At 35.1% G+C, this 19,752-nt stretch overlaps 1 protein-coding gene across 9 annotated transcripts in view; it reads right to left on the reverse strand.

The window, feature by feature from the left end:
• LOC5574135 (RIMS-binding protein 2) overlaps positions 1–19,752 on the reverse strand; it is a 232,902-nt gene that overhangs the window by 86,264 nt on the left and 126,886 nt on the right. For all 9 annotated transcript variants that reach the window (XM_021853143.1, XM_021853142.1, XM_021853146.1 and 6 more), the window contains 4 exons: positions 8,898–9,435; positions 8,702–8,819; positions 8,419–8,570; positions 8,092–8,283 (listed from right to left, as the gene is read on the reverse strand). In XM_021853143.1, the coding sequence (XP_021708835.1) occupies positions 8,092–8,283; positions 8,419–8,570; positions 8,702–8,819; positions 8,898–9,435 (1,000 nt within the window). The remainder of the gene's footprint in view (positions 1–8,091; positions 8,284–8,418; positions 8,571–8,701; positions 8,820–8,897; positions 9,436–19,752) is intronic.

Below are 19,752 nucleotides of genomic sequence, written 5' to 3' on the forward strand. Positions count from 1 at the left end.
CTGTTTGTTCAAAGAACTACAATATATTCACAAAACTGCGTAGAATACAGAAAAAAATACATTTTCAATTATAACTTGAAATTTATCGCGATGACCCAAACATTTTATGATCTTAAAATAGACTCATATTTAAGATCATCAAATTTTCAGAACACTGATAAAGAATTTCTGTTGGAAAAACTACAATATTTTCACAAAATAGTGAAAAATTCAGGAAAATACAGATTTTCTACAGTAATTTCATATTTATCGCAATGACTCATCAGTTTTATAATTTTAAACTCTTCTTTATATGCTCATGAGAAACAAATTTCCTGAACATCCTTGATCGCTGTTTGTTCAAAGAACTACAATACTTTCACAAAATCTTGTATAATACAGAAAATTCTGAAATTTCTTCTGCAATTTATTGATTGTCTCTAGACCTTATCAATTTAAAGTTATTGTTAGATATAAAAATTAACATATTTTAAAACATTTTTTATGTTTTTCATTGAACTACAACATTTTCACAAAACTGTGAATAATACAGGAGAAATACGATCCTAACAACAGTTTGATTTTTTGTTTTGCAATGATCCATGGGTTTTATGATTTTAAAATATTCTCATATTTAGGGTTGTCAAGTTTGCACAACATGATCGATGAAATTTTATTGAAAGAACTACAATATTTCACAAAATACCGTATAATACAAAAATATTCTGTTGCTACCGAAGTTTGAACATTTTACCATCTGTATAATTTTCTAAATTGTTGTAAATTTTCAAGAAAAATAAGTGTGCTCGAAAATCAGGTATAATACAGTAACATTTAAAATTTCTCCTGTAATTTTGAAATTGCCGCATTGGCTTATAATCTCCACAGTTTAAAATTTTTCAGATTCACATATAAATTGACAGAACGTATCAAAACACAACAAACGTTGAATGACAAAACGTCGAAAGGAATAACACATCGAAAAGAAAAAAAACATCGAATAATTTATTCTTTCGGAAGAGAATAATTCTTCTAAGATCATTTCGTTCTTTTCCAATTCCCACCTTTCGACGTTTTGTCAGCCAACTGCAAATCACTGATTGCCTCCAGACCATATCATTTTAAGGGTTTGGACCATACTCATATATAAAAGTAAATATATCTACAGAACATTTTTGGAGATTTTTAAAGAACTAAAACATCTACACAAAATTGTGGAAAATACCAGAAAAGTTAGATCGTAATAACAGCCTGCAATTGACCACAATGTTCCATGGATTTTATAATTTGAAAATGTTAAATAAAATGTTATCATTTAGAGTTGGCAAGCTTGTGTAAATTAACCGATGAAGTTTCGTTAAAAAACTTCAATATTTTCACAAAATACCATGTAATACAAGAATATACTATTTCTGCTCTTGTTTCATATTTATCAAGATGACTAATTGATTTTATTTTTCAAAACCGTTATTAAGTTTTGAAAAAAAAAACAAACTTTCTCAACATTTATAGAGTAAGGTGGGGCAAAAGTTCGACCTTAGTGGTATAATCAATGTTTCCAGGAAAACAATAACAATTGAAACAAAACAAATACCATACAGTGAACCTTCAACATATTGGCTATAATTTTGCTGAACAAACTTGTGTCAAAATATTTACCCATTTTTAGTTATAACAATTTCAAAATTGATTGTCTTAAACGAACTTTTGCCCCTCTGGTGGGGCAAGAGTTCGAATCTAGTGTGGGGCAAAAGTTCGCTGGCTAAAACACAAAATATCGATACTCTTATGACAGGCATACTTTACACCAGCCGTAAACTTAAGTTTGCCGAAAAATACACACTAAATTTTCATCAAAAAGTTACCCAAACCAGGGTTAATTGTAATATACTCAAAAATAGCAGTTTTTTGCAAAACTAAGTGGAAATGTAACATTTTGATGACATTTTTAGCACGATCAGACAAATTTTGCTTAATTTAAAGACAGTATGTGGATTTTAGGCAATTTGCAAATTTTTCCGTGAGTTTATACATGGGTCGAACTTTTGCCCCGCTGATTCGAACTTTTGCCCCACTATGGGCTAAAATCTGTTTCCAAACATTTATGCAAAAACTAATACACCTCAAAGCATCCTTATGATAGGCTTAGAAACGCCCTTACATAAAATGTTGAAAAAGATTTTATCTTCAATTGATTCCATGCAACGAAAGTTTGACCAAAAATTACACTATTATCGTCGAAAAACAACAAATAGGCATAACTTTTCCAAATCTCAATCGATTTTTATGATATTTGGAGTGAAAGTCTCTTTCTTGAATAGCATTCGAGCCACCATGACATTTATAAGTTTTGTTTTTAATTGAGCTAGAAATCTTAAAAATAAACTCTTGCCCCACTCGAACTTTTGCCCCACTTTACTCTAATGGTTATTTGCTCTAAGAACTACAATATTTTCAGAAAATCACGAATAATACAGAACAGTCTCTGACTATGGTTGCGTTTTCATAGTAGTTGTGTTTACGATTTGAAATTTTCTCAACGTAATATATATAAAAAATAGAGCAGTTATAAAATCTGTTTCAAAGCACGACAAGCAGTTTACAAAATTGGTAATAAGTATAACAATTTCTATTTATTGATAATATTTGCACTAATCATATCTAATTATTATTATTTATTATAATAGAAATATATCAGATTTCCGTTGCAGTATAATAATTGTGACAAAGAGTTATCATTTCAATGATTTTATTATATTTTTTCATATCATAAACCATAAATTAACTGAGCAAATTTTATAGTTTCTCCAAAGCATTAAACCATTCTCAAAAAATTGTAAATAATACAGAAAAAATACCTTCAACAATCTAACTTCATATTTACCGCAACGACCCATAGATTTTGTGCATTTAAACTATTCTCATATTTGAGACTTACAACTACAAGTTGTTGCTAATCCATTATTGTTGCAATGACATCATTTTTCAATTTACTAATAATTACGCAATTAATGATATTTTACTTACATGGATGACGGTGTTAAAAAAAAGTGGATCGCTCCAACCCTAGTTTGTCCTTATTTGTAGATTCATGTGCGGTTATAGAAATGTGCTTGGAATCTATGGTTTGATTTGTAGTACTACAAACACTGAAGCTAGTCTAAAAAAATTAAGCGTTTGTTTGTACAAAACTTGAAACTTATCTAACAATGAAGTTCGAATTTATATTACCAAACATTTTTCATTGTAATTTGTACATTTAATGAATCACAACATATATAATAAACTGCGTAGCATATGGCAGAAAAAAAAATAGTTTGAGCTATAGTTTAAAATAATCGCTACTACCCATGAATTTTACAATTTATAAATTTTCTCATATCTAGTGTAGTTTGATATTCATTGCGATGACGCATTATGACAAGATTTTAAAAATCACAAAATCCATGTATCATTGCAATAAATTTCAAACTGTTGTTAGGATCGTAATTTCCCTGAATTATTCATAGTTTTGTGAAACTGTTCTAGTTCTTTAAAAAACATCAAAAATGTTCTGTAAATATATTTATTGTTATAACTTAAAATACTTCAAATCTTTTAATTGATCTAGAGGCAATCAATAAATTACAAAAGCAATTCAAGAATTTTCTGTATTATACAAGATTTTGTGAATATATTGTAGGTAGTTCTTTGAACAAGCTGCTATCAACGATGTTCAGCAAATTTGTTTCTCATGAACATACGAAGAGTTTAAAATTATAAAACTGATGAGTCATTGCGATAAATATGAAATTACTGTAGAAAACCTATATTTTTCTGTATTTTTTACTGTTTTGTGAAAATATTGTAGTTTTCCGTACAGAAATTTATTATCAGTGTTCTGCATATTTGATGGCCTTAAATATGAGTCTATATTAAGATCATAAAATGTTTGGGTCATCGCGATAAATTTCAAGTTATAGTTGAGCATGTATTTTTTCTGTATTCTACGCAGTTTTGTGAATATATTGCAGTTATTTGAATGGCTAACAACCAAAAATTCAATGCCAATTGTTTGGTTACGCTAATACAATCATCATACATTAAAAAATGTAGAGGTTATCGCGATAAATTTCAAGTTGTGTACAGGCATTGGCAAAATTTCGTTTTTTTAGGGACTTGCTCCGGTGGTTTAAGTACTACAAATCAAAAACCTGACATGAATCTAGAAGTCCATACATTTCTGTAGGTTCCAAAATTTTGTGAATCGGACTTAGGACAGCCGAGATATAGTAAGTTGAATTTAGCGTTCCAACTGATTTTGAGGCTTCGTCATCCGTGTAAGTGACGAATATCTTAGGCGGACAAGTGATATGAGAATATTTTTAAATCACAAAACCCATGGATCATTGCAAAAAAAATTCAAACTGTTGTTAGGATCGTATTTCTCCTGTATTATTCGCAGTTTTGTGAAAATGTTGTAGTTCAATGAAAAACATAAAAAATGTTTTAAAATATGTTCATTTTTAAATCTAACAATTGAAGCATTGTCTTTAAATTAATAAGGTCTAGAGACAATCAATAAATAACAGAAGAAATTTCAGAATTTTGTGTATTATACAAGATTTTGTGAAAGTATTGTAGTTCTTTGAACAAACAGCGATCAACGATGTTCAGGAAATTTGTTTCTCATGAACATATAAAGAAGAGTTTAAAATTATAAAACTGATGAGTCATTGCGATAAATATGAAATTACTGTAGAAAATCTGTATTTTCCTGAATTTTTCACCATTTTGTGAAAATATTGTAGTTTTTCCAACAGAAATTCATTATCAGTGTTCTGAAAATTTGACGGCCTTAAATATGAGTCTATTTTAAGATCATAAAATGTTTGGGTCATCGCGATAAATTTCAAGTTATAATTGAAAATGTATTTTTTCTGTATTCTACGCAGTTTTGTGAATATATTGTAGTTCTTTGAACGAACAGCGATCAACGATGTTCAGGAAATTTGTTTCTCATGAACATACAAAGAGTTTAAAATTACAAAACTGATGAGTCATTGCGATAAATATGAAATTACTGTAGAAAACCTGCTTTTTCCTGAATTTTTTCTCTATTTTGTGAAAATATTGTTGTTTTTTTCAACAGAAATTCATTATCAGTGTTCTGCAAATTTGATGGCTCTAAATATGAGTCTATTTTAAGATCATAAAATGTTTGAGTCATCGCGACAAATTTCAAGTTATAATTGAAAATGTATTTTTTCTGTATTCTACGCAGTTTTGTGAATATATTGTAGTTCTTTAAACAAACAGCGATCAACGATGTTCAGGAAATTTGTATCTCATGAATATACGAAGAATTTAAAATTATAAAACTGATGAGTCATTGCGATAAATATGAAATTACTGTAGAAAATCTGTATTTTCCTGAATTTTTCACTATTTTGTGAAAATATTGTAGTTTTTCCAACAGAAATTCATTATCAGTGTTCTGAAAATTTGATGATCTTAAATATGAGTCTATTTTAAGATCATAAAATGTTTGGGTCATCGCGATAAATTTCATGTTATAATTGAAAATGTATTTTTTCTGTATTCTACGCAGTTTTGTGAATATATTGTAGTTCTTTAAACAAACAGCTATCAACAATGTTCAGGAAATTTGTTTCTCATGAACATACAAAGAGTTTAAAATTATAAAACTGATGAGTCATTGCGATAAATAAGAAATTACTGTAGAAAACCTGTATTTTCCTGTATTTTTCAATATTTTGTGAAAATATTGTAGTTTTTTCAACAGAAATTCATTATCAGTGTTCTGCAAATTTGATGGCCTTAAATATAAGTAACTTTTAAGATCATAAAATGTTTGGGTCATCGCGATAAATTTCAAGTTATAGTTGAAAATGCATTTTTTCTGTATTCTACGTAGTTTTGTGAATATATTGTAGTTCTTTGAACAGCTAACAATCAAAAATTCAATGCCAATTGTTTGGTTACACTAATACGATCATCATACAATAAAAAAATCTATAGGTTATCGCGATAAATTCTATGTTATCTACAAATTACTGGCGATTAGAATTTTTTTTAGGACTTGCTCCGGTGTTTTAAGTACTACAAATCAAACAGTAGTTTCCAAAAATATTTCAAAAACCTTACATGAATCTAGAAGCCCATACATTTCTGTAGGTGCCAAAATTTTGTAAATCGGACTTAGGACAGCCGAGATATAGTGGGTTGAATTTAGCGTTCCAACTGATTTTGAGGCTTAGTCGTCCGTGTAAGTGACGAATATCTTAGGCGGACAAGTGTTAAATAAATCAATTACCGACGCGCATAACAAACACGTCTTTAACCCTCAAAGCCCCGGGACAGACATTTTATTTTCAATCGACTGGTTCTCAGAAACAAATAAGTTTAACGAAATGCGGTTTTCACTATGATCGATGGGATAATTTAGACTTCCTGCGAGTAGGGGTTTTAAACCGGAAGTTCAGGTCTGGACATGTTTTTCTACCGGAGATAAGTGTTCCCTAGTCACATATTTTACAACTTTAACCACGAAACCAATTTTTAGACATTATATAACGGACCAAGGCAGTGTGCAGTATCGGACATATCAAATGCACCAAAGCCGTTTTTCCATACAAAATGGTCAATGGCTCTCTGAACTATATTTCATCCGTTTCTCAACCGATTCTTTTCATTTTTTCTGTGACGAACTACAAATTACCTCAATTTTCGAAAACTATTGTAAAAGTTGTGTGAAAACTATTGATTCAAAAGTTACAGATGGGTTGAATTTTGACATAAAAAATGCACTAAGACACAAAGCGATGTAGCAGAAAAATTATGCGTAGTAACATGTTCAATAGTGTCTTCAGTGCATTTGTTCATTGCGTTTATTATGAGGAGGGCCAAGTTAAATTCAAAGCTTGTAAAAATTCAGTTTTCAAACGGAGTGGAGATAAAGAACAGATGCTCTGCGCAACAATTTTATTTCAAAAAGTGCTCCACGAGCCGAAAATGCTTAAGATCCCTGGACTACACTATATCAGGTTTGACAAATACTTGTTTGCGATGCAAAAATGAGGAAACGTTTTTTTGAGAAGTAAAATTTGAACTCAAAATTCACACCACAAATTCTCAAACGATTCAAGTGAGAGTGCTCACATTTCCAAAGAACTCTTGAGTGACCAGCCCGAACGAAACAGGCCTCGCGGAGTTGTGCTGAATTCCTCGCTCTTTTTCCGTTGCCTCACTGTTTAGTATTTTTGCCCCCTAACAAAGAGGCATAGACGGCACGCTACTCTAGTGTATGTTACCGAACTCTGGTGATGTTGAACGGTACTATCAAGCCTGCAGTATATGCATATATAATCCTTTTATCGTGCCGCATTACCTTGCTTATAGCTTTGGGCAATTTTGAATCGATGTTCCGAAAATCGATGTTTCCTTTCCGAATAATCGATTTGTTGAATCGATGTTTGGAGCACCTAAAATCGGGTGAATCGATTCTCTTCATTCGATTCTTTGATTCGATTCATTTTGTTGAAATAGTTGAATATTTCTTAATAAGTTTGTCGAAAAGAAACCATATTTTAAACTAAGCTTGAAGTAGTAAATCGGTTCGATTGATTTTCGAAACTGATTTGATTGAAAGAGGTTGAAATCTAATGCAAATGTGTTTGGTCTCATTTCAAGCTTTATAAATGTCAATTTTTAACCGATTCGAATCGATTCGAAAACATCGATTTAAAGGATTCGATTAAATCGGTGAATCGATTCAGCAGTTCAAATGTGAATCGATTCAGTAACATCGATGTTTTGCACAAATTTGCCCAACGCTACTTGCATACTAGGATTACACTGAAAGCTTCTTGTATCAAGTTTACCCCTTTGCCATTTGTAATTCGTTAAATGTTATACTATTCAAACGGCAGAGAATTTCTTCGACCCAAAAATTTTAAGAAAATACGCAACAGTCTTGAATATTCCTAAAACACCCAATAATCAAGCACTCGTATGAATATTCTCGCAATCGAAAAGGTAGCTCAGAGGAAGAGATCAAACAGACACAGATAACAGAGATAGCACATCGGAACTGCTGGGGAACGCTCCTACCTGTGTCGGCTTCGTCGTCGAACTCTTGACCTACGTCGGTGTGGGCTTCGCTAATTCGCGCTAAGTCTTCGGTTGTGTGCGGCACAAGTGGATTGCCCAACGGTAACGGCGCTGGATCGAGGATAATGGGAGCGTCATCAGCGTCCCGCAGTGTCGACACTACGGCCTGATGGAATTCTAATAAATCGTCACCTGTTGTGATTCGAAAAGAGATGAATGAAACGAAACATGATGAGATGGTTAGCGCAAACGAAGTAAAATTGGTTCATGGTTGCATTTACATTTTTTTGTTGGATGATTTTGTTATAAGGAAATGAGATGACTAACCTACTAATCTTTGCACGAAGGACGCGGGCACTAGGCCCCTTCTACCATCTAACAGTTCGGCATCCAGATAGCCACCTTGTGGTTCACCGTTGCCCCAGACTAACAAATAATCACCTGCGCATAGCGCCAACTCCCCTTCAGAACCTTCCACTCTACGAGATCACACAAAAAGCAATCGAAAGAAAACATGTTATTTAGCAAATGAATGATTAGAAATGCTCCCAAACGAGGAGCCACGCTCGCAATATTAACAGGTTGATTGAGAAAAAACTGGTATACTCACTCTGGCGGGTCATAGGAAAATCTTGCTATAAATACACAACATCTACCTTTTCCCGGTATATCTAACATGTCCACTTGCGGTTCACCGGTACCGTTCAGTGTTAAACCGTGAGATCGTGCTATGGGGGAATAGAGCGATTTTTAGGATCTACAGCTACAACGCATTCGGGAGATCAACATCCCCGGACGTTACTCACCGTCTAAGTCCATTCCCATTAACGATCGACTCTGTGAATGCATGAACGCTGGATTGACGCCATCTATACCGGAATAACTGTCCAAATTCCACCCTGCCGGAGGTATGGGTGAGCAGGGAGTACCTCCCCGTTGGGCATACCGAGTAAGCAAGTCCAGTTCATCCAGCGGTTTCATCTTAGAGCTGATACCACCGGAGGTTAGTAGCGGGTTGGTGTACGTCGAGTACGAAGTGCTCGTGTTGAAGTTCGTCAGGTTGGTACCCAACGTACTCGTCAGTGGGTTAGTCGAGCCTAATCCTAATCCTGTGCCAGTTCCGAGTCCGGTCCCCAAACCGGTCAGACTCGAAACCCCGGTTGTGCCGACGCCGGACGTTCCTACCGTGCCGAGGACACTCGCCAGACCGCCGGTTGTCGCTGAATGCGTTGGGAATGTGTACGATGATGCTACGGGCGCTACACTTAGTCCTAGGGTATAACTTGCTGATCCCGATGGTATGGTATGTGTGTTGTGTAACGACAGGACGGGCATAGTAGAACTCTGTTTGGAGAAGATTGTAAGGAGGATGTTTATTGGTTAACAGTATTTAAGAGTTTTAGTGTAATATGATGTTTTTAAATAATATTGGTGCTGTAGCAATTATGGAATAATTGTGTGGGAAAAATGGTGGCTTTAGTGAATGGCATTCAACAATATGTGTTCGAGTAATGTATTCTTCTACAAAAATATACTTGAAATTCCAAATTGATTATAAAGTGTGCTCTTAAATCAAACATTTAAATCAAATTATTAAAAGCGAATTTGCCTAGAAATGTCACTATGAATTTCTAAATCTTCAAACGACATCTACTAGAAGAATAGCGTAGTCATGGGGTTTCGCATCGGGTCCGGGGGATTGAGCTGCTCTAAAATTCCTCTTAGCAATAGAAATGCAGATACTCAACTTGTACACAAACTTGTTAACAGGCAGGATGGGCCTGGCACTTTATGTGTAGAGCCATCTTTTTAACCGATGAAGGTTGCTTAAATTCTCATTTTTGAGTTGATTTCATTAGTACAGATCAGTACTTTCCAGTAGTATTACGTGTTTTTGGATTGTAATACGTTATTCTGTTATCTAATTAAGTAGATCTATTTAAACCGAGGGGAATCCTAAATAAGTTGATAATGAGAAGTCCTCCAAGTTTTTCAGGGAATTCATGAAAGCGTTACTGTTCAAGATCCATAGACATTTCTAACTAAATTAACTCTGAGAATTTATCCCAACAGAGTCGAAGAAAAAGAGCAGGAAACATATATTTTTAAACATTAAAAAATGGGAGCCTGTATTATTATTGTTATTATTAAGAAATCAGTGACATTTGAATTTGTTTACAAGAAATCGTTGCACGCATTTTTTTATTTCATCATTCTTACTAAGAGTTTGTCTCTTGTCAAAGGAAAATTTTTTAGCACTATTTATTTGTTACGTGATTTTGAATGATGATTTTCCTTTTTTTCTCTATAGGTATGGTATTGGTATTGAGTATGCTTCGGTGTATTACGAGTACACTTACACAAAATTAAATAAAGTAGCTTCAATCTACTAAGCTACCGCGCCACTTGGTGGCCCAATAACTTAGATGGTTACAAGTTTCAAATTCAAATCCCCAAAGATCACGCGGACCATTTTCATAACCCACATCCATCCATCAAATCAACTACTGTAGGGGAACTGGGGGTAAAATGCCCATAGGGGGCAAAACGCGCCACCCTCGATTTGGACGAACGGTGTGGTTTAGAATACTTTTTTTTTCTCCCAAGGTTATAGAAAATGGATAAAAATGCTTCTCTTAATATATTTTTATGTGTTTTTCTCGCCACCTCTATTTCATAACACCAAAACAGCCGTTTGAATTCAAATTCTACCAAATGTAATGCCATAAGGACTGTTCATTTTATAAAGTGGACACTTTGTTTATGCTATATCTTTTTTATTTATTGATAAAATCGTAATCGGTTTTCTGTGTATCGTTGACCTATTATTCTAAAATGCTATGAAAATATAAAATCTTTGAAAATGCTTTTGGTTGAAGAGCTAAATAGTTTTTCCAAAAACTCTTTAAAAAAGCTGTCCGTCAAAGTTTAACATTATTTTTCGCAAAACAAAAATCCTTATTTTTATGAACAAATTGTATGTTTGTATCCTTTACTATTCTACTAAAGGTAAAGCTTTAAAAATATCAATTATATTCCACCATTCTATGACATTAGGTAACTTTAGTGATTTACCCATTTATGGCCAAATTTGCTGATACACCATCCTTTCACTCCCAGCAAAAGAGAAAAGTAAAAAGCGTGTTCAAAACTAGTTTGGATTACTAAAGAAACTATATTAGTATAAACGAAAGCTAAATTGTGAGATTAAACTACAGTCTTAAGTATAAATTTTACTGTTTATGGAAGTTTTACTAAAAAGTCTCATACTTTTAAAATCATGTACGCATATTTATCGATCTACAGCAAATTGTAAACAGTTTTCTCCGAATTTTTCAATTGGTAATCTCAGAATAACATATTATGAAAATAATATGTGGAAAATAAAATCGATTTTATTACAGCAGTGTTGCCAATTTTGATGATTGTCAATGTCAATTATATTCCACCATTCTATGACATTAGGTAACTTTAGTGATTTACCCATTTATGGCCAAATTTGCTGATACACCATCCTTTCACTCCCAGCAAAAGAGAAAAGTAAAAAGCGTGTTCAAAACTAGTTTGGATTACTAAAGAAACTATATTAGTATAAACGAAAGCTAAATCGTGAGATTAAACTACAGTCTTAAGTATAAATTTCACTGTTTATGGAAGTTTTACTAAAAAGTCTCATACTTTTAAAATCATGTACGCATATTTATCGATCTACAGCAAATTGTAAACAGTTTTCTCCGAATTTTTCAATTGGTAATCTCAGAATAACATATTATGAAAATAATATGTGGAAAATAAAATCGATTTTATTACAGCAGTGTTGATTGATTGATAGGTCTTCTAAGAATAAAACAATTGTGTTTCTGTTGTGCTTTGAATGTGACGTGGGGACTTACTAAGTAACTCTATGAAGGCGTAAGTTATTTTTCATATTAATACTATATTAGGACTTCCGTCAGGACGTACTTTTACACAAAAAATTGTACTCATATCAATTCCCATCAAATTAAAAAAAAATTCTTTAAAAATATACGGGAAAATTGATTTTATTATATCTGTAAAATTGTTGCTCCAAAAATAACTTGATTTTTTCCATCAGGCTTCTGATTGATGATGCTTTCGAAGAACAAGCCTTTTTTGAAAATAGAAAATATAAATTATCGAATTTTCCAGCCAATTTCTTACAATCATTGATTTTGATAACTTCAAAAAATCGACCGATCTAATCGTTGTTCCATATTCGTGTGAAATTCAATTATTTTGGAGAATTTTTACAACATTGTACAATACTAGTCGAACGATGTGCAAAAAACCGATTGAAATTTCATTGATTAATAAGAAAGATACAGCATGCACAAGGTGTCCACTTTATAAAATGAACAGTCCTTATTGAAGTTACGCGCAATTTGGAACCTTACAAATGCACATTTTTCGCATCAGCATGTATTATTATTATTGATCAATAACATCTGAATAAACGCCCGGATATATGTAACAGCATGATTGTGTGCGTGCGTTTACAGCATGACTAACGCCGAACTGAAGCGGGGCGTTTTTCCCCGCAAAACAATACATATGCAGTTAAGCAAGCATTCTTTAAAAATTACTTTATAAGCCCCTGAAAAGCTAAAATGGATAGCTGTTTGTACTATTTGAAAGAAAACATGTTTGTTTATCCGACCATAATTCAAAAAGATCATAAAACAATGTTTTTCAACTCTAAATTCGCTGTTTTTCTTAACGTGGGCAAACTACCCCCAGTCCCCCTATTGTGCGCAGAGCAAGTGCGATTTATTTTGTGTTGAAACTGTTTGCCTATCATACCTACATCGATTCCACAACAACTGTATTGTGGAAGAGTAAAGATGCGGGAAGGCCATCAACGTGTCGTTCGCATTCAAGTGAAAAGAAATGTTATGTAGGGAATGTCGTTCCCTTAGGAATATTGAAATGCCTACAAAACCTTATGACCAATAATCAATTTCGATGCAGATTCTGAATAAAGAAGCGTTTTTTGAGAACTTGCGTAAAATGGTGCAAATGTATTGAGGAAAAAATGTGATTTGAATACATATTTATCGAGCAACGGACTCATGTTCCGTAACCGGTCGTTTGAGAACGTCGCGACCCATTGGAAGCCCACACAATAGAAACCTCAGCCAGCACAGTTGCTGGCTAGTGTGGTTTGCTATTTCAATACCTGAAAAAAAATGCGTTCTCGGGCTAGGCATTGGATATAAATAGAAAGCGTTGTGTTTGGATGGGCATCTAATTCTTCCGAAAGAGGTGCACTTTGCGAAAAGGGACCACGTAATTATTGAGCTGAAATCGAATTCAGGTTAACTTCTGCGTCCATGAGTCCTCTCATGACGTAGGGGTAACGCGCCCTAACTAGAGATCAGGGAGTCGTGAGTTCGATTCTCACTGAGAAGGCGTGTAACTTTTTCGCAAAATTTCACATCAATTTGTCCATATAATCCAATTGCAAAGCATATGTAATGTTTAGCTTTTCGGTAGTTGTTGAACTTCTACTCGGCTGGTTAGCCGTAAACCACGATTCTTAATTAAAAACAAGCAATATAAGTTCCCAAATAGAATTTTAGTGCACCTCAAATATAATGACTTCAAACTACCTGAGGGATCAAGTGTTCCCAAACTTTGTCGTTCAAAAACTGAAATTTAAAGTTTTGCGCTTGATTTTACTTATTTGAAACTCAAAGTTCTGAAAATGTGAGATAATTTGCTAAGTATACTTTTATTTTTAAGCCGTTCTAATGATTTCTGTTGAATTTAAATGAACTAATTCAAACACATTGCTCCAAAAATTTGTTTTTGATCCATCTGATGAATCTTGAGCTCTTATATTTTCTTTCGTTAAGACGAAGTCGTGCACAAATTATTTTCGAACCATTCGTGACCCTTAACCACTAGACTGTGATACTAGTAACTGACACTGAAAAAGGCTACAAGTGGCAATCAAAATACGCGTAAATATGTGTAAAAGGATAATTCAATAATGACAGATTTAAAAAGCGCAATACTACACACTTGAATTATTTTACGGATTCCTGTAAAATCTCAACAGCTGAACAGTTCGGTGAAATAAATTATCCGAGTACGGTAAATTTTTACAGTATTCGGTAAAAAACCACCGGAATCCGTAAAATTCTGACGATATTACGGAGTTTTATTTCACAGAACTGTTCAGTTGTTGAGATTACGGTGAAATTCACCGTAACAAGCTTAGTGTATATAATCTACTCTGTGATTCTCTTTATTGAGGTTCTGCTCAAATGGGTTGAATACGTAAAAGAGCCTAACTAGCATAACAGATTTTTCATATTTCATTCATATTTTCCTTAATACATAAAATGTGGGTAATCATAGTACATGTTATGAAAGCAGTGTATTAAATGACTTTAAAAAAGACAGAGACACATTTTTTTATCACAAATGAATACTAACAATACTCTAATCTCGATTACTTAATCATTCACATGTTGGCGTAACGACATAACTCCCTATTTTAGGAGCCTCCAAATTCGACACCACACCGGGCTCCGAACACCCTAGTTACGATAATCTTCTAGTTCATCGATATCACCAGGTTCACAAACTTCATTGTTTGATAACAGATTATTTTTAAATTCTATACGTAAGGTAGCGAATAGACAATAATTCATACAAGTGGAACCTATTTCTAGGGTTTTTGAAAACATTAAAATTAATAATAAGGCATGACATCATACAGTCTTGGCCCGTTGATGCTTTGAAGCCTTTAAAGCACTTGAAAATTTCCCACAAACTTGTCACTGTACTTCGGATAACCTTGTTACCAGTTACATTACTGCTGCCAACTTGTGAAAATGAAACATTTTTCCATGGTAACTTGTAGAACAACTGCTGTGCCTTAATTTTCACCCTAGCAAACTTGAATAATGGTGTCATAGCCAAGGACAGCATAACACAGAGACACTGTGACGGCAGTTTGCAAATATTTTCCTCCACTTCGTTCCACTCACAATTTTCATGTGCGATTTGCATTCATATACCTTCTCGAGAAAAATATCGTCTCTCCGTTTCACCAAAACCACTATTCGCAAGAATTTAATTCTAGTCTAAATGTGTCTTCTTTGAATTCTCTAAGCCCTCGATTAAATCAAACTGCTTTAAAATGTAATCAACGCGGAACAGGCTGACTAACACAACTTCCTAGACACAAAAAGGGTTTCCAATGACACACGAGACACTATTTAGGCCCCCCAACTACCAAGGAGCGGTCTTAATTAAATAACGGCTGAATCCTTTCTGGGTTGAATCACACGTCGTCTTCGTCTTCGGAGTGCTTTCTCCTAGTTTTTCCGATTGGCGAATGACGATGACGACGACCGAGGCGTCGTCTTCTGGCTTTTGCTAGCTTTTGTTCGAGCAGATGATGGTGTCATCGTGTGTTTGCCAGATGAGCTTTTGGGTGCGTTTTCTGAGATGCTCCCTCTCTTATGCTTCTGTTACTAGCGACGTCCACTAAGCAGTGGGGATACTATAGAACAATGTTTCCAGCAAAGCATCACAAAGGCAGCTTAGCTTCTGCGACTGCGACCACCCAACATGCGTTTTACGAATGACGCTATTAATGCAGAATAGAAAAGCTTACTCATAGATGACTATAGTCATCAGAATCTTAAGCGTTTTACCACTAATTTCAAGTACAAGTGAGTTTGCACAAAATAATAAATGTTAGAGCATGTTTGAGACAGTATTGCATTCGAACGCGTTCAGTTTGCGTTCCAGTTCAAACCTTTGAACGAGAGATCAAATAAGCGTGCACATTGAGCAGTTCAAAAATTTGAAACCGTGCGAGCTGGAAAATAAACGCGATATGAGAACTGTTTCTATGGCAGATGCACGTTATATTTCAATATGGAAGTTTTGCAAAGATGTTAAGAAACATTTAAATTTCCAGATATTTTGAGTAACATGAATTCAATATAGTTTGATGTAGTTGTTTCGGAGTTGTAACTTAATTGTACATTTTGAAGTGAAGTGGTTGGTTTTGCACAACAGTCCAATGCTTACTAGCTTCTAGTGCACAACTAGAACGCGTTCAGTTCATTTTTGGCTTGCGTTCAGTTTAAAATGCATCACTGGTTTGAAGTAGCAGTATATTATGCCGTATATGTAGGTGAATATCTATATCGAGTTGCATACCATGACCCCACAGTTATGGATCAAATAGTGTGGAGTCCAACCTAAAAAATTCAATAAAACGACATGGAAAACGTAAAATTGTAATTTAAAAGCACGAATTGAATCGTTTCAGATTGGAACTTCGGTTAGAAAACTGTTTTGGGTGCAATATTTACATAGGATTGCATAAAAATTAAAAATTGTATCGGTTCCTGAAAACCATATTATGGATCAATTTTCATATTATGGATCAATTTGTGACATATTACGGATCAATGCGCATAATCAAGAGATTTTCAACTCAATGCATCTGTATTGCATGGTATGGCGAATGTTAACAATGTGTCATATATTACTGCCAAAAATAGTAGTGTTAGAGCTGGAAACAAGGGTAAAATGCCCTTTTTATAGTGATTCTGCATTGTAGTAACTGAGACATGAACTGTTTGCGCTCCACACCAAGTTTTGCACCCATTTATGTCTGCTAAAAAATGAAATTTACAAACCTTGATGTTTTATTAGTTTAATCCTTAGTGCTATTATCTGAAAATGTCGAATTCAGTGCATAAAATAGCAGAAATCTACATTCTTTGGAAGTGATCCATAACCGTGGTAAACAATCATTTCCTGGTCCATATTATGGATCACTAGTTAAAAGTGCTAATATTCGGTATTTAGAATAAAAATTCAAGTAAAATGTTTTCCAAAGATGAATTTATACTAAATCGAAGCGAACGAGCATAAAACATGCTATAACATTTGAATTTTACCACCTGTGGGAGCTTATGAATGCTGACGGCACTTCTTACAAGAAAAGACCATATAATGTTAGCTGTGTGCTACCAACTAAACATTTGTCAAATACACCGTTATTTAGCGGTTGAATGTTGTGCTCAACATTACAAATGGTAGAAGACAAATAGTATAACATGGGAAAAATATGTTTTACGTCAACGTTTATGATTTGAGCGAGTTATCCGATGTTGAACGCCAAAGTGATCCGTCACTGTGGGTGATCCGTAACTGTGTGGGCATGGTAATTTAAATTCTTCTTCTAGGCAGCCTCTAGTGCAACAGAGTCCGCTTAACTGCTGCTGTTCGTACTAAAAGCACTTCCACAGTTGTTAAAAACTTTGTTTGTCTGTCTGCAGAAACGGCGATACTTGATATAACTTTTTTGCTATTCCGTTGTATAATAGCCAACTTTTCATCAAGAGAATGAACAACATTATGGCCTATTTTTCCTAATAGTATAGAGCATAGCATAAAGAGCGCATTCTCAGGACTGTTGAGTCAACCTATGGGGTGAGATTGTGTCATTTTAATGCACTTGTTGTGCAGTAGTGCATAAATATTGTTCTTTACTTTTTGCAAACAGTTGTTAATTTACCATCAAAGTATATAACACTAGACTGGCCAAAAAAAATTGAAAAAAAAATATGTGCCTTAGGGTATGAGAAAAGCTCTCACAAAACTTCAAAACGAATGGTTGCTACACCAGATGGCGTATTCAATTTGAACTTTGTATGGGATATTCGTTTCAAATATATGGAGGATTGACCCAATGTCACTGTTTCGTTCCGTATACTAGTTGATCACGTTCAATTTAGCCCACATATACACAAATACGACACTTAGTTGGTAGCTTCAGGCTAAAGATCATTAATTGCTACCTTCCTTGCGGCTCTCTCTCTGAGAGAAAATCTTAAACATAATCAGGACCACTCCAGAGCCCCGACTGCTTCTTGGAGATTTCAATGCGCATCATCAAATCTGGTGTGGCGATAGGACAGATTCATGCGGAACAGCTATCCTTAACGACTTAGAAGATTCGGATATGGTATCCTTAAATGACGGTTCACCCACCTTCTACAACGGCCGTGTCGCTTCGTCCATAGATTTATCAATGGCGAGTCGCTCCATAGCTTACAAGTTCTTATGGCAAGCTTGCATCGACTTGCATGGTAGTGATCATTATCCGATTCAGATTTCGGCAGCGGTCACGTTCCCGCCAATCACCAGACGCCCCAGATGGTGTTACGATCGGGCGGACTGGCAAATCTACCAATCAAACATCAATCATCTTCTCGAATTAGAAGAACCTGAAAGCTAGTTAAAGAAGCTTTCAAATGTTATTACAAAGGCAGCCACCTCAGCCATCCCCAAAAGCGGCAGCAGACCAGGAAGCACAGCTCTTCGCTGATGGTCTGATGGAAAACTCGCTCCATTGTCAAAGCACGACGGAAAACCCTCAGAGCACTCAAAAGGCTTCCCAACGACCATCCGGAGAAAGAAGACAGACTCAGGATTTACAGAGCCGTCAAAATAAAATGTCGCTCCACCATTAGGACAGCCATGCGGTTATCATGGGGAGAATTTTTTGATTCCATGAATCCTTCCTAAACTTCGGCAGATTTTTGGGGGAAGATTAACGCCCTAAGCGGTAAAAGGAAAATCACGCGGATTTCGGTCAACGATCACCGAGCCTTCTGCGGTTGCCGAAGCCCAGGTAAAGTCAGCATCGATGCATACGATCCAGTTTTCATCCAAAGAATCACTAACAAGCAATCTAGCTTATCCAATTTCGTGATTCCGGAGGACCATGGCGCTTCTCAGTTGAATTGCTCCTCTCGGTACACATCTAAATACCGTCCCATATCTCTAACGTGTTGCCTTTCGAAGGTGGTTGAGAGAATGGTTAACCAGCGGTTAAAAGAGCAGCTCGAAGCGGATGGTCGACTCGGGCATTGACAGCATGCCGTCAGGCCGGGATACGGCACTGACTCTTACTTCGCCTCCTCCTTCATGAGACCTCCTTCATGATGCACGGATAAAAGGACAGCATGTAGACCTTGTTTCGCTGGACATTTCCAGAGCGTTCAATAGAACATGGACGCCTTGGTACTTAAACCACTGACGGATTGGGGTTTCTCAAGGAACCTGATCGGCTTCCTTAAAAACTTTCTTCTGCATCGATCTTTCCGGGTTGCAGTCCGGGTCCCATAAGGCTCGGTCATGGCGGTTACGCTGTTCCCTTGTAGCGATAAACGGAGTGTTCGATAACTTGCCACCAGACATTTACATTTTTGTATATGCCGACGACATCTTGCTGGTAGCCATTGGTCAAACTCTTAGACGCACTAGAGTCAAAGCATAAGCAGCAGTAAAGGCAGTATACCAATGTGCTTCTTCCGTTGGTTTTTCCCTCTGCGCAGCTAAAAGCGTCCGCGGCCACGTTTGTAACGTAACTCGTAAACGTAAACAAGCTAGTGAGTCCAGGAATCAAAATTGACGGGCAACCCATTCCAAACAGAAAAACTGTCAGGACTGTAGGAATTTTGATTGACAGTAACCTGCTATTTAAGGAACATTTCAATGCTTTAAAAATGAACTATCGTTCCCGTTTGAACATCATTTAAACGATATGCTTCAGAGTAGCACAAGCTATCATAAATTGTTCGCGCACAGAGCGAACGT

Source organism: Aedes aegypti, chromosome 3 (assembly GCF_002204515.2).
Source record: "Aedes aegypti strain LVP_AGWG chromosome 3, AaegL5.0 Primary Assembly, whole genome shotgun sequence".
Taxonomy (NCBI): domain Eukaryota; kingdom Metazoa; phylum Arthropoda; class Insecta; order Diptera; family Culicidae; genus Aedes; species Aedes aegypti.